Raw genomic sequence first — 15,580 nt, 5'->3', positions numbered from 1 at the left:
ACATTGGAAGGCACAGTGGTAACATTGTAGCATTCTAACCTTGTACCTCTGAAAATCCCAGAATAGGGTCACAAACGCAACATTACAGTTCAGACAAACTCTTTTTGCCATGTCTTGGTAATGCTGCTTGTAATATCTACACATGATGTGACTTTTAAGTCCTGTGTTCCCAAAAGACTGGAGAAACAACTTTCTACTTATTTATGAATGAAAAACAACATCAGGGTCAGCATTTTATCCTGCGTCACCTCTCCAGAAGCAGAGTCGGCACTACAGGTTACAATAACAAACCAGGGAAAGGGACAGAAAGACCAAAAAAAAAAAAAAAAAAAAAAAAAAAAAAAAAAGGAAAGAAAAAAAAAAACAGAAAAAAGAAAAAAAAATCCGTATTTACAGTAAAATCTTTCTTTTAAAAAAGTTAATCAGTACTATTTTTTTACAGGAGAAAAAAGTCTGAAACAAATGAACAAAAGCTTACCATAGTCACTAAATTTTTAATATATATTTATATATATATTTATATATATATTTGTCATAGGTCTATAAGATCCATCTGTTCCTCCTACCCTAAGGAATGGCTAATGTCATCACTTTGTTGTCATCAGGACGTTTGCTGGTTTTGTTACGAGGGCAGCCGAGCTTCCCTTATTCAATATCCGGTAATAATAAACACTAGCTGACTTGAATACCAACAAAAACGTTCATGTAGTTGTCTTCAGAAGTACACTTTTTCATTATTGCAAGTTTACAATTTTTTAAATTAAATATTTTTTTCAGACTTACAAATTAATTATATTTTTTTTTTTCCAAAAGAAGTTTAGGCACAAATGCATTGTTCCACAGTGTGGAAAGATTGCCATTCAGTCTCTGGGCTGCGTCTCAGCCTGCACACACCGCTTTGCACACTCTGAATGATATGTTAGAGGGTCACCCCTCAAGTTGCACTTTTTTCTTTCTTTTTTTTTTTTTTTGTTTGTTTTTCGGTTTTCTGATCATTGGGAATGCTGAAACCTCTTGCGTCTGCGATTCATAACTACTCAGACTTGTCTTATATTACAAAAAAAGGGGTTAAGGAGAAGTGTTTATGTGGGTTTAAGATAATACAGCTGTTAAGGAAGTGGTCTCTTGTATTAATGAAGCAATGTGGCAACTTGGACCTGAGAAGGGAAAAAGAGAGGAAAATTAATTCATACACCTAAAACAGAGGAAGTAAACGTTTTATTTTTAAACTGGTTTTTTTTTTCCCCAAAGGGGAAAAATTTGTTAACTGGGGCGAATGTTGACGTTTATGGCTGATGCCTCGGGGAGGAGAGCGACAAAGGAGGGGATTTCCGAAATGGCAGAGAGCGCACTTGCCCTTTTACATCTGTCCCATGTGGTTTGACGCGTCTCCCATTCCAGGGTGCGGGCCCGCCAAGGAGAGCGGGGGAGGTTCTGAGGACACCTTCTCTTCCTCCCTTCTTTTCAGACACGCGGCTTTCGGATTCAGATTCCTCTCTGGAAGAAGAGTGAAGCCGAGAATGTGGTTAGTGCCCACGGCTTCTGGTAGAGGGCAGTAATGCGCTCTCGTCTGCCGACCCTCCATCGGGGTTTCCACGTCACCCAGCGAGAGGAAGAGCCAGCAAAGGCACGCTATAGCCATGCATTTGGTGGGTCACCAGTACAAGCTGGACGGCTTCACAGGATAAGAAAGCTGGTAAAACAAAGATACCAAATGTGGATTCCTGAGAGTACGTACGAAAGCACTGTGGTGCCGTCTTACTTGTAAGAGCGTCCTGTACCTTAGCCATGGGAGACAGGGGGGCTGCCTTACAGATTCAGAGGCGATCTGCACTTGACCCCGTGACTCTGAACCACGCTTATGGGGCTGCTTCTCTGCTCCCGCTCCAGGCCGGCAAGTCGATCCCTACTCCCTGCAGCCGCGGGCTGCCGTGACCCCTACGAGGAGGCGGCGGGGGCACTGACCTCGGACTTGCTGCTCCAGGCTGAGGATGACGGCCACGGCCTGGTGGAGGATCAGGAGCTTGGTCTGGGGCTTGTCACTCTTGAGGTGGAGCTGCACCATGCGGCCGAGCTCCTTGAAAGCCTCGTTGATGTCACGGACGCGCAGGCGCTCGCGGGCATTGTTGGCCATCCTCCGCTCCTTCTCACGCTCTGCCTTCTGCTCCGGTGTCAGGTCCTCGTCATCGTTATTGCTGGGGGACAAAAGGGATGCGACATTTTCTAATGGTGTGGGGACAAAGAAAGTCTCTAAATTGGTTTTGTTTTCTTCCAGAGTTTTCTGGGGATGTGTCCATCTTCAGCTGTTGTCCTCGGCAGGATTTTACATCCACTTGAACTTGGGACTGCTATAGATGGCTGTGACAATCCATACACGAGACATTCCGTTTCTCCCAGACATTCAACCCAAACAAAACCAGAGGGGTTAAAGTTAGGGCCCACTGTGTGCCCATGCTGATGTAGGGAGTAAAGGGCAAGCACGGCTTTTTATCAACGAGGCTACACTCTGCCAAGCAAGGCCACGGTCAACTTAGCCTCGAGGCTAGTCTGCATGGCCACAAAGCAGAGCATGTTACACAGACTGAAGGTGTGTGTGCTGTCGTTTTTAACTTTCATACTGTGACATCTGGAACCTGAGGAAAACAAGTGCTTGAGAAAAGACTCGGACAGGTCAGAATGAACACGATACAGCTGAAACAGGAGTAAGAAGGCCCTACGTTCAAGACACCAGAGCAATGAGAGTGCAGACAGAGAACTTTTGTCCATGTTTCACTGATAACTAGCTCTGAAGGCATGGCTATTCCACTTAATGTATCTGAGTCTCATTTTCTCCATGTGTTAAATAAAAAGGCTAGAAAAACCATGATCTCCATGGCTTCTAACATCATGGACATTTATGAGCCCCCAAAACAAGTTGGGAAAATCTGAGTTGACAGGCACTGTGCAAAGCAAACAGAATACGATGGACTAAATACCAAACAGCTACTGGTTATAAATGACCATGACCTCATCATGAGTCAAAAATGAAGCCCAAAAGCTAATCTCTGATGGTTAGAACCAAAATATTACATTTCATAGCAAAGGCATGGTTGGATCCAGTATAGTCTGGAAAGGCAATATTCCTCCTGTCTGTTTCTGGCTGTCATGCCTCTGAGTGTTATAGTTTGAGTTAACATGAGCAAGAAGCTTTTTGGGTATAAGAGATGTCATAAGAGATATAAAAAGTGAGGTCAACTTCACTGAAAAAGTAATAGGCTCCTCATTATATGAAACAATATGGAGGTGACCATCTGTAAGGATGTTAACCTGGAGGTCCAAGCATTCATCTAAATGACCATGATGGTTAACCTCTACTTTAAAATTCTACAAATCTGAAATGTTCACAGAATAAAGGTGTCAATCACAATATTTCAGAGCAGGAGAACATGGGGTAAGTTATCTAGTCAATTTAATGTACACTTAATGAATGTTGGCTTAACATGCGTGGCTCTGAATCTCCCAGTTTGGAGAATCTCTGGGTAGCTTCCAAATTGCAATAAGGACCAATTATAGCTGAGAAGCTCCAATCAATCACAAATGGGAGTGGGATTCTTTGGGTTGCAAGCACATGTTGCAAATACAGATGATGCATGTAAGCCAACAACACTTGTAAGGGAGGGGAAGAGGAAGACACCAAAGAAAGATGCCTTAAGGCTTGGCTCATCTCCCTATGGGTCATATACTCCCTGCCAGATGGGGCCGTCTGCCATAGATGTGTGCTGGTGAACACACAACTGGACTGAACCTGTGGGAAATGGCTCTCTTTCAGTGTCATCTAAGCCTCCTACTTCTGCTGAACCCTCCTCCCCACCACCCCTAACTTCTGCTGATGGCAGCCAAGTCAAGGTTACCGTTAATTCACGTCCACATTCCACTACACAAACAGGTTGTAACAAGTGAAAAGAGAACACAGCCAAGTCTGTGGTGGCCCTTCCCTGAAGTTAAAATTTTGAGTAACACTTTTAAACATCACACAGGTGTCACAGCTTTCACAGAGTGGGTCTGAAAGTGGGAACTTGTTTTCCAAAGGTATTCAGGCTAGTAACTAATTAGGCCCGATTATTCACTTATAAATAGTAAATAGGTTGGTTTTGCAAATAAAACTACCTAGCATTGTCTCACATCCCAGTTTGGGAGGCATTAGGTAAATGTCACAAGAATAACGGTTTCAATAAGAAGGTTGTACGGAAACTTCCAAGAATCTACTAATATGCATAAGTCACGGCCACTAGTTGAGTTACTGAGAACTGACGGGAGTGGCAGAGAAGATGGTAGGGATGCGAAAGCCCCTCCTTAAAATTTCACCAATGTGGCCAAGAGTCAGGAGACTCTGTAGTGATGGTGGGAGGTAAGGGGTAAGAAGCTTGTACCATTTTCTGGAAATTTTAGCAGGGGATGTCCTACAATTTATCCCAATGATTATAAAGGCGATTATGAGAAAGTGGCATGTTTTTAATTCCTAAAGGGCATTAGCTCTAACCCCGAGAATGACAGCTTCTAAAAGGCGGAAGTGTAGTCGTGGTACAATTTATTTAAATTACAAATGAAAACAACCCAAGGGAACTAAAGCAAAGAACAGGGGTGCCACGGTGTTCGAAAACCATCTGATCGTCAGACTAGAGTTAACATTCCACGAGAAAGACTCTAATTTAAAGATATTGGATGTTTAAGAAAACCAACCAGAAGCTATTTTCCTGCAGTTGTATTTTCTGTAGAAGGGAGTATCTGGGAGAAAAAAGCGAGCAGTTTAGGTATTATTATTAGATAGATCAACATATTTAAGATAAAGCTGGGAAATCAGTATATTCTCACGTTCAAGATCAGAAAAAAGTCATAGTTGCATATACCTCAATGGAGTTTTTAACACGGCTAAGATCTCTTTTTTAGAAATATTTTGGAAAGATCATTTCGGACCAAATTTGCAGAATATGCATCATTTTAAAAATCAACTGTTTGCACTTGAATCAGTTACAAATTGTTTTTACCGTGTGTAATTAACACTGCGTCCAAATTCACAAATGCAAAGACACTGTAGGCTTCACTAGAGTACCAGTATCTCAAACGATACTTCGGTAGCTCTAGAGCAGGCCTTTAATTTTCTTTTCAGCTGTCGATTTACCTGCCAGGAAAAAACTGAATAGTTTCTTCCTGTTCTGTTCACTTCATCAAAGTCCAATAAAGGAATTAAATGAAGCGACAGTATCATATACTGTTACCTAGATCTTGACCTAGTAATCGATTTGATATCCTTCTTGTCGTCATCTAACTTCTTGTCCTCGGAAGATTTCGTGTCTTGCAGGTTCTCGTCCCCCTCGTCGTCGGATTTGATCTCAGAGCTGCCGGAGGAGACGCTCTGGCCCTGCAATCCTGGCGGCATGCCTAACGGAAGAGAGAGAGAGCGAGAGCAGGTGATGTTTCTGCCAAACACTAGATGCGCGCGCGCGCGCGCACACACACACACACACACACACGCACACACACTGCAGACCGCGAGCTGCCAGCCATATAGTTCATGCTGCTGAACTGTGATCCTTCTGCCGCATTTGTTTCCATGTGATCTGGTGAAGTTTCAAAAATGCACCTGTGGAAGCAAGTTTTCCCTGCATTGGCTCTGAGGTTAAATTCTATTTTGCAATCTTTTGGAGTAGATGGTAATTTCACTGTCTACAAAACATCAACTTAATTGCAATGAAAATCATAATCATGAAAATCACACACCGCAATGTTCTGATTAAGAACCCAAGTAAATATCAGCTATTATATTGAGTTTCTTCCATATGCAATGATTTAATAGAAAAATGTCCTTAAAATATAATTCCCAGGGAGTACGCTAAATATGTGCAGTCAAGACTTCAATAGATACCCTAATGATATTCTGAAATTAGGTTTCTCTTATCCTCAAGGAGTAATCAGCATTTAAAAATGGTACATATGGAAAGCAGTTAGCTGCTCACTGAAGAAATTTTTAGCTTTATCACTGCTCAACTTTCAAGATCACAATACATTTTAAAACGTGACCCTCATGTATCCACTTATTTCTAAGGTATAAGCATGCCTATTGGGTATTCTCCTCTGTTTGTAATTTGTGTAGTCACTCAAAATTGGTCTGTGGTCCAGAAGCATCCTTATCACCAGAGCCCATTAGAGATGCAGAATTTCAGACCTACTGAATCAGAATCTGCACTTTAACAAGGTCCTCAAGTCACGCTTATATACACTCAAGTTTAAGAAGCACTGACTCTCTCTCTCTCTCTCTCTCCATACACACACACACCCACCCACACATACACACACATAATTAACACTCAATTTGTACAATGTTTAGCCAGTGGTAAAAAGCCTATGCATATTCCTGGGGCAGTGTTATCACCTTTACTCTAAACATGGGGGGGGGGGGTGGGTGATGAGAATTTAAGTGTCTGCCAGTCACCGGGCCAGCCAGTTGCACAGGGAGCATGGGACCCAGGTCTGGCTCCTGTGGTATAACTTCCTGGGGTCATGAAAAGCTGAGTGGGGTCCGTGGTTTGAGGCAATCATTATGGGGCGAGACGAAAAGTGAAAATCATTCCACCAAGTTCCAGTTTTTAAATGTACCTACATTTCCTTCCATCTTAAACGACAAAAACAATTTCCTTCCTTCCTATTCATTTGGAAATATCATTTTCAGGCTACAACTAACCACATTAGAGGACCTGAATGAGTAAAATGTGGAAATAGCTAAAATAAAATTTCCTCTCATCAGTCTGTTGTCTCATTCCCTGCTGAAATAGGACCAGGATTTCAGAGGATGTTTGAGGAAAACAGTTACTGAAGAAACACAATTAGCCGGCTATGTTCTAACTGCTTTCCCATTTGCTTACCGTTTTTGTACCAAATTTGATTCTTGGTTTTCTGCCAGTGCTTCCTGAGGAGTGTATGCCAAGTAAGCTTGGGATCAACACTGGATTCACTATTGTCTAAGTGAGGTCGGAAGGGCCTTCGGAGGCAGACCTACCTCTGTAAGGGTCCTGGGGTGGGTTCAAATCCGGGGAAGTTGCAGACTGGACAGGAAGCTGTGGAACTGGAACCTGGTTTGGCACAAGAGAATGGCTGCCTCTCAGGGCCACACCGTCTTCACGATGGGCCCCAACCTGAAAGGGGGAGAGGAACCGTGGAGTTTATTTCCAGGGGCAGCAAGGACCAGCCAAAGGAACACAGGCCTTTGAAAAACAAGACTCCCAAATGCCTTTCACTAGAGGGCGCTGAAGGACCGCACACGCACCTACAGAACCCTGCAAAACACTTCACACTCAGTAAGATGCCGTGCTGTACATTCAGTGACAAATATGGCAGAGTAGCTCAGGCAGGTAAAACGTCAAATTGTCTCCCAGGGTGCTGCAGTGGAGCGCACTGATTCGTACCCATCTGTCTTCTATCATGTCCGCCAACAGATCTGACAATTATCTTAATGCCCATATGCTTAATTGTGGGCTTCTCAATTCCCCCATTGCTATCGGAAATCCTACAGGAATTTCAATTTGGCATTCGACTTTCATTTCAGGGGATAAGATTCTCAGGCCTGCCATTTTTTTTTTCCATAATGCCAGCTAAGCCTCTGACAGCGGAAGCTACGGCAGTATGGGACACAGCCCCTGCTCGGTACAAATATAATAAAATGTCACCTGGCTTTCCAAAACTGGCAGCCCATCCCAGATTAATGTTTACTGTATTTCATCAGCTGCTGAGCTCCAAATCCAAAGGGGGACCGTCTCTGCCAATGCCACCACACCGGAAAATGTACCAATAAAGGTTTTATTAAACACACCAGTAATGCCATCATTGCCATGCAAAGAGGTTTGGACATTTTTCCACTTTTCCTCCCACTATTCTGATCCTAGAAAGATACCGCACTGTAAACACTCTTTACGTTTCCATGAATAAAATTACAGAATACAGCATGATGACTTGGTCTGGAAGAAACACTGCTGAGCATTTTAGTAACTACTACTGCCTACTCGAGGGTCCAGAGATGTTGCACCAGTGACAACGAGACAGCAAGTGCTGACTTTATGGCATGTGCCTTAAAGCAAAACCATTCAGCATTTGCAAACCAAGAGGAACATGAGTAGCTTACATTTTTGTTTGCATTTTCAAGTAGTTAGGCTCTCCGCCTATTGTCAGGCAAACAATGTATGCAGGATCCTGGGTCTGACCCTAAAAATATTTACCTCTGAATTTTTACTGTTATGAATCAAAAAGTTTAATTTTTTTCCCCATCCAAAACCAAAAAGCCCACAAAGCAGAATCTTCACTCATTTGCTGCCAAATGTTTTAAAAGAGTATCTCCAAAGAAAGCAACGACAATCAGAATCTGAACCGACAACAACCAAATTCACAGAACCGAATGAAGCACACGCTATCTAAAAGCAACCTGAGGGGTGCCTGGGTGGCACAGTCGGTTAAGCGTACAACTTCAGCCAGGTCACGATCTCGCGGTCCGTGAGTTCGAGCCCCGCGTCAGGCTCTGGGCTGATGGCTCAGAGCTTGGAGCCTGTTTCCGATTCTGTGTCTCCCTCTCTCTCTGCCCCTCCCCCGTTCATGCTCTGTCTCTCTCTGTCCCAAAAATAAATAAAACGTTGAAAAAAAATTAAAAAAAAAATAAATAAAAGCAACCTGATATGAAGTATCACCGTTACATAATCCAAAACAGTACAGAAGGAAATAACTCAGGGGGGGAGGGGGAGGGACCACAGAAATCATACTAATTGCTCAGGTTCAAAATATAGCAAGAATAAAAGGATTTAAAGACTCATGGGCATCGGGACGCATAAGTGAATGCTGTAGCTAAGAGTCCAGGGATGTCCGCCACCTGTGTGCCTGTGTCCCTTCCCAGAACGTTCTGAATGGTGGTTATTTAGCTTCTAGGAGGGTGCTTCGAATGTAAGGAGACCTCGATTACCTCCCACAGCAGCCCGTGCCTTTCCATTTTCATCACAAGTTGTCCTCCTTGTGTATTCCATCCACTGGTTCTAGTTTCAACTTCGGGAGTTTCATGGAGTCAGTGTAAGTCCCCTTCACGTGTTTAACACCACTGCCATGCCACTGGCGTCTTTCCCCCGGTGACCAGTGCCCCGTCCTTCCAGGCAGGCCAGGTCCACTTGACGCTTCCAAACCATTTTTCACTTTTGGTATGTTTTCATATTTATTCCAAACAAAAAGGTGATAGCTATTTTCCATTCAGGTTTTGATTTGCCGTTTTTATGTTTGTGCATTTACAAGACTGATTCAATGGATGATTATCCCTCCAATCTAAGATGTCAACTTGTATGCGTGCATTTTACAGGCCTCGATCAAATGGTAGCTCTTGAAGTCTGTCAATCAATGTTAACCCAAATAATTACCTTAGTGCTGATTCATATTTATTGGTATTTCCAATGGATTTAATCTCTTAAACTTCCACAGAAGGTGATTCTAAATTGGAGTCACTGAAGGTAACCCCAGGTTTGAGCACAGCAAAGACGTAAATGCTTTTACGTTAGGCATTCTATTAAAACCCTCAAGCCTTCTTTGTAGGCATCCGTGATGTAATTTAAGGTTAGGGTTTTGATTTTTACTTAAAATATATTCAGATATTGACCCTGTGCTTCTTTTCTCCCTTCTAGTTCACATTCAGATTAGTTTTACAAGAGCAAAAAAGAGCCCACAACTAATTATCTTTGTATTTTCCTTGCCTCAACTATTATGAAAGACTGAGTAAAAACAGTACAATGATGAGAATCAACAATATCTAGATTTTAACTGTAACTGGTTTCTTTGTTAGCTGTGTAACCATGGGTAAGGTATTCAAATACAAACTGAAGAAATTAACACTAGGTTATAGAGAATGAGTCCCGTGTTTATTGCAAAGGGTGGTAATAGGCAAAACAATTGGTACATAATAGGTACTTAACAATTATAGATGTTATGTGAAAATATCTGCAAATCCTTGCATACCACGTAAAAATAAAAGTCTATATAGTTCAAAACCCCTCAGAACACAAGCTACCTCCATTTAAGATCATCTTTGTACTCTTTGTCTCTATTTTGTTCACGTGCATTTGATTTTAAATCTTTCCTCCTACACAATGACAGTGAAATCTTAAATGATCTTATAAATATGTTGAGAAGACAGTTGTTACAACTGTATTTGTTTGGATTTTAGCCATACATGTTAACTAACTTTATATATTTTCCACAGATCATCTCAAATAATATACCAATCATTTTCCACAAAGGAAGTTGCAAACAAAGTTGCTCTTGATGATTTAAGGCTGCCTTTGTAAACTATGCACATTCCAGGTCAAATGAATGAATGATGATGGGTCGAGATCCTTGTGGTAATGAGCTTGATTCTCCGGGATCAATTCCATTGCCTGTGGCTATGCAATAGTATTCTGAAGAATTAACTTTGCTTTGTTTGTTTCCTTGGCCACAGACAGCATGTCCTAACCCCATTTACTTCTCTTTTGGAAACATTATTTTTGGTCACATAAGAGACAAGGCAAGAATGATAGTGGATGGTCAACACAATCCATCACTGGAATAGCTCATAAATAGAAGGAGGAGCCAATATGTACAGAATACAAGGGTTAAGGCTTGACCACCTTCCAAATAATAAATAGGTAAGAATATAACTAGAAAAAAGCAGATTCCTTCAACCTGCAAATAGACTCTAAGGATGGTACCTACGTTTAGAAAATCTGTACTTCATTAAAGCCCTATTTTCATAACGTTTTCATCTAGGTAAGCAAGAGTTTAAAGTTAAAAGCCAGTCTAAGAAAGTAGTTAATTTTATCAATATTGATAGTAAATTTTATTTTTTGCAATCTTTAAGAATAGTCTTCTTAGTTACATACAATGTGGTTTTAGATATATTTATGCTAAATGTAAAAGACAAAATTAAATTTCTAAAAATTATACAGTGTTAATTGATTGATCAAAGAGTACATTTATTAATTCAAGAAATATTTACTCATCTACTTCATGCTTGTCACTCCAGGGGGTGCTAGGGATGGGATGGTAAATAACTTAGATGACCTCATGAAGCTTAGAGATTCTCTGTGGGATTTTTGCACACTGATCACTTTAGTGTGGTGGTTTTCATAGTAAGTCTCTCAAGTAAAAGGAGACTTTTCATGATTTCTGTAATTTAGGTTTTGAGCCCAGAGAACACCCAGGACTAAGGCCACTCCTTGTCTCTCATGGGCCAGCCTCTCTTGTCCCTCTGCTGGTACCTCTGTCTCTCTGGCATTTGTCCCTTCATGACTATAGTCTGAACTCTCCTTTCATGATATCTCAGTACATTCTTTAAGGTTCTGAACCTGTTGCTAACTCCCTCTCTTAGTATTTCTGAGCTCAGAATGCCAAGATCATCTGATGGTAAGCTCAACATTTTGAAGCAGACACGAACCATCCTTTGAATGGGCCACTCTAGGGTTAGGTGTCCCCATTACTGGTTCAATGAACTACAAAAGAAGAGGAGGGAAGATCATGTGGTCTAAGCACGGATGCCCACTCCACCATAAATCATGCCCCCCAAATCATGGCTCTTAGATATAAATATCTAAGTTACCCTGCATCTCAGGTCAAGTTATATTCAAATTCTGACATGACTATTTAAATTTTCCTGTGTTAATTTATCACTGGGAATAATTAAATACCTTCAGCAGTACATTACTTCTTTTGAATAATGTAAGCACCATATAATTTTAAATAACCTTACTTTCCAAGGAGAGGATGGATATATTAGAAGCACTTTTCAATCACAGCATAGAAACTTTAAGAGCTTGAGAGACTTGGAACCCAGTTAGGCCAAACTCTTCATTTTACAGAGAAGAAAGCTAAGGTTGAAGATAGTGAAGCGAATTGGCAAATGTCTAGTAAGACTAAAATAGATTTTGAGTTCAGAAAAGTTATAACAACACTGAATAATTTGATTGGTGTGTGCGTGTGTGTGTGTGTGTGTGTGTGTGTGTGTGTGTGTATGGGAGGAGAACAAAGTTAAGGGACAAAAGGGTTTATCTCTTGGAGCTTTTGTTTACAACAGAGTGCATATATGGGCGTGTGTGTGTGTGTGTGTGTGTGTGTAGATATAGATACGAAACTCATTTTATTTTTCTTTATCATAGGGAAAAAAACCACCATAGTTCACCAAGTACGGCCAAGGCCACGGCCAAGATGTCTAACTAAATTACAAAATTTAATACTTGCCACAACTCCTCCAACATAAACAGATTTCAAAGACATGCAGCTTCAAATTAGGTGGCTGTTGGCAAGGGTATTTTAATGTGGGGATGCGTGCAGCATCCTGGTAAATATCCTTATCCTGATCCTTGAGCTAACAACAAACACCACAAACAAAAAAGACATTCAGTGTTTCTGCTCTCTTTGTTTCCAGGGAGTATTGTGAAAGTAATTATTCTGTTGTATTTAAGAGGCCTATTTCATGGATGGGAAAATGTATTAAATTTCATTTGGCAGTTATTCAATCCTTGTTAATGTTATCTCCAGAGATAACTGCTTCAAAGCAGGCTTTCAGACCTCAGTTCCTTCTCTTCTACCATAATCCTTCTAAAAGAGAGTAGGATGGGAACTTTAGGAAACTTGTCATTAATTTCTAGACCAAGTGATAATGATACAAAACTAGATATGCTATCAGAAACTTTTTGGTATTATCAAAAGAAAAGCTTGTTATTCATGGCATCCGGTTCAAAATGTGTCTTTTGACATAGGTGTTTTTTAGAAAGAAGAAACAAAACAAGGAAATGGGACAAAGAAAAAAGTCCTGGTAACTTTTACTTTTCTCTCTTCTCTTCCTCTTCCTGTTTTTCCATAAACACAAAACAAACGTTGATGGGCTTTTACTGTAATTAGACACCCACTGACACAGAAAAGAGTTGTGGTGTCTGAACTGTAATCTCCCCATGACATATCAATTAGACATGACAGTTGTGGAGGGCTAGATTTCAGTTTCTAGGATCCTGCCAGATCTCTGTCACATTAGAGGAAAGAAAACTTATTTTCTCAAAGGTACAAAACATTGTTTAGTCCAGAAGTGCATCTTTTAAAGAGGTGGGAAGTGGTCATGCAAACTTTAATGGCTCACAGATGGGTACCCGGAAGTTCACGAAATGGTGGCACCGGACGGATACTGCGAGGAACAACACCGGAGGCCCCGAGATGTAGCAGAAAACAAGACCCACCTCTGATAACCAACTCCTTTGTGTGAGAAAGTTCTAACATCTGGGACACTCTTCAACCACAAATATCACTTCCATATTTCTCAGTTCAAAAAATTATCAGACTACTTTTTAAAAATTCCCGTGATTAAACATTTAAAGGACTTTTCACGAAAAGTCAGATCTGGATTCGCTTCTTCTGTTTGGATTTGGATTCTTGAGCGCCGTTTATTGGGAGAAGACTTCCTCACACCAGAGAACACCTGTTTTTTTCCCTAGAAATCTCACAGCCTCACAGCTTTGCTTATGCTTTGCCTGAAAGTTAAGGTAATTCCTTACTGGGCAATTCTTGGAGATTTATTGAATGCTTATTCTCCAGATGATAAAATAATTTTCAAGAGGATTTAAATCTGATGTAAATGACCCCGGCCTTGGCAGGCCTGACCTGTCACATGATCGGCCAGGCTGAAACTCCCCTGATGTCCACCAGCATGGTTAAAATGAATGATTCTGTGATTTAGTTCGAGAGATGCAAATGGTTGTTATCTGATTTCAGTTCTTTTTTTTTTTCTTAACTCGTAAGTTCCATCTATTAAAACTGTTTCATTTCTCTCCTCTGTATCTCTACCCTCCGCCCCCAATTCTCTACAACACTTTCCTATAGGGGAAACTGTAACTGGATGCATTCCACCAAGTGAGAACCTCAGCAGGTGGTTAACAGAGTCCTTCTTGCCCCAGGTAGCAGGTTGGTAAGTAAGTGGTAGGCAACTAAACTTAATCCACGTCTGCTGAACCAAGTCCATCTAGCACAGAGATTATGGTGAAAGTTTGCGATTACTTGTACACGGCTTCTTTTGTTTGCAGTGAAGGGAAAGACAACTGAACACCTGATGTGTGCCTGGGATTCGGGATCCCCGAGCACAGACACACCTGCAGAGCATACAACTGAGGGGCTGGCTTGCACATAATGCGTGCTCTGTAGCCAGCCCGGGAGGTCCATCCCTAGGGACTTATCTTCACCTCACTGGCCTTTATTTTTTAAACGCATTTCTTATCATCCCAGTAACACATGCTTGTTGTAAAATATTTGGAAAGGAAGGGTAACAAGCTTCCCTAAACCAATGAAACACTCCTTCCCCATCACTTCCTAAACATCCCCTTTCTGAATGCTATATTCTCTGCCCGTCAACTGTTCCTCTGCGTGTCAAGGTTCTAGCACAGCTTGCCATTGTTCTGTGGGTCAGGTCTAAGATCGGTACCTTGTGCATCTGTGTCCTTCACCTGGACACCACAGGGACGTTTGTTCCAGTTCCTTCCTCTTTTCAAGTTCCTTAATCTCCAACTTTAGTTACCTACCCATGGCTCCCCATCGGCCACATTCACTCCTGCGTCAGCAAGGCCTGATCCAAGCCCTCCCTGCTCTGCCTCCCAGTGCTGGCTTCCTCGGCACAACTCACCGACCACTCCTTTTTTATTAGTCCCACAGATCCCCTTATTCCAACTACTCCTTGACTGTCTGGGTCTCTAGAACTCTCACCATCTTGCTGGGCTTGGACAGGGCTCTCCCCTGACTATTCATTATGGACACTGCCCTGAAAAGCACTCACGGACAGTGCTTAATTCAAGCGCAGGGCACTCGCTTCAATGCTTTTGTTTGGCTGCCATTCATAAAGCTTACACTTGTCTTGAGATGTAAGTCTCCCAAGGGCAAGGACTAGGTATACAGGACATTGTATGGGATTGTAATATTATCACATGCAATTAGATGCTTCCTAAATAGTAAACGATGAAACATGTGGCATGTATCTGTTTTACTATCTCTGAAATCTACAGCCTTTTGATATCATCAAAGACACATTTTAAGGGTTTCTATCCACAAGTAAACATTTTTTGTTTAATTCGACAAATGCCTCTGAAATGTCTACTGTATGCAAGGCAGTACTCAGGTATTTGTAGGAGAAATAATAAAAGATAGACACGTCTATTACTTAAGGTTCTTACAGCTTAATGTTGAAGACATGTAAGACAAACTTAAGGGAATGCCACGAAGGAGTTCAAGGTTATGTGGGGTTTTAAAGGATGGGCAAAACCATATCAGATTGAGAAACCAGGGACTTCCTTCTTAAATAGGCTTTGAATGATGGGTAGAATTTTGACACAAGTTATCTAAATATATTTTTTAAAAAAGATGACGTTTAACATCCATGAGATAACATCTCACCTTTAAATGAAAGTTTCTGTTTTTACATCGAGAAGTGGCATTATTTTTGGTATTACACAGATATATGAAGAAGCAGCTAAGGACTATATATTAATGTGTTTTCGTGTTGTCAGACTACATATTT

General features: G+C 41.3%; 1 protein-coding gene across 36 annotated transcripts in view; it reads right to left on the bottom strand.

The window, feature by feature from the left end:
* Nucleotides 1–474: 474 nt before the first annotated feature.
* The window catches only part of TCF4 (transcription factor 4), a 354,315-nt gene continuing 339,209 nt past the window's right edge, over nucleotides 475–15,580 (bottom strand). For 18 of the 36 annotated variants that reach the window (XM_040478741.1, XM_040478752.1, XM_040478743.1 and 15 more), the window contains 6 exons: nucleotides 7,034–7,169; nucleotides 5,256–5,418; nucleotides 4,720–4,764; nucleotides 1,966–2,195; nucleotides 1,357–1,497; nucleotides 475–1,157 (listed from right to left, as the gene is read on the bottom strand). In XM_040478741.1, the coding sequence (XP_040334675.1) occupies nucleotides 1,361–1,497; nucleotides 1,966–2,195; nucleotides 4,720–4,764; nucleotides 5,256–5,418; nucleotides 7,034–7,169 (711 nt within the window). In that variant the 3' untranslated portion in view covers nucleotides 475–1,157; nucleotides 1,357–1,360. The remainder of the gene's footprint in view (nucleotides 1,158–1,356; nucleotides 1,498–1,965; nucleotides 2,196–4,719; nucleotides 4,765–5,255; nucleotides 5,419–7,033; nucleotides 7,170–15,580) is intronic. The other 18 variants (XM_040478744.1, XM_040478745.1, XM_040478746.1 and 15 more) reach the window with 3 other exon arrangements.

This window comes from Herpailurus yagouaroundi, unplaced genomic scaffold (genome assembly GCF_014898765.1).
Source record: "Herpailurus yagouaroundi ecotype Mexico unplaced genomic scaffold, PumYag 142, whole genome shotgun sequence".
Lineage (NCBI taxonomy): Eukaryota > Metazoa > Chordata > Mammalia > Carnivora > Felidae > Herpailurus > Herpailurus yagouaroundi.
The sequence above is the reverse complement of the archived record's forward strand: the minus strand, read 5'-3'. Positions and strand labels throughout refer to the sequence as shown.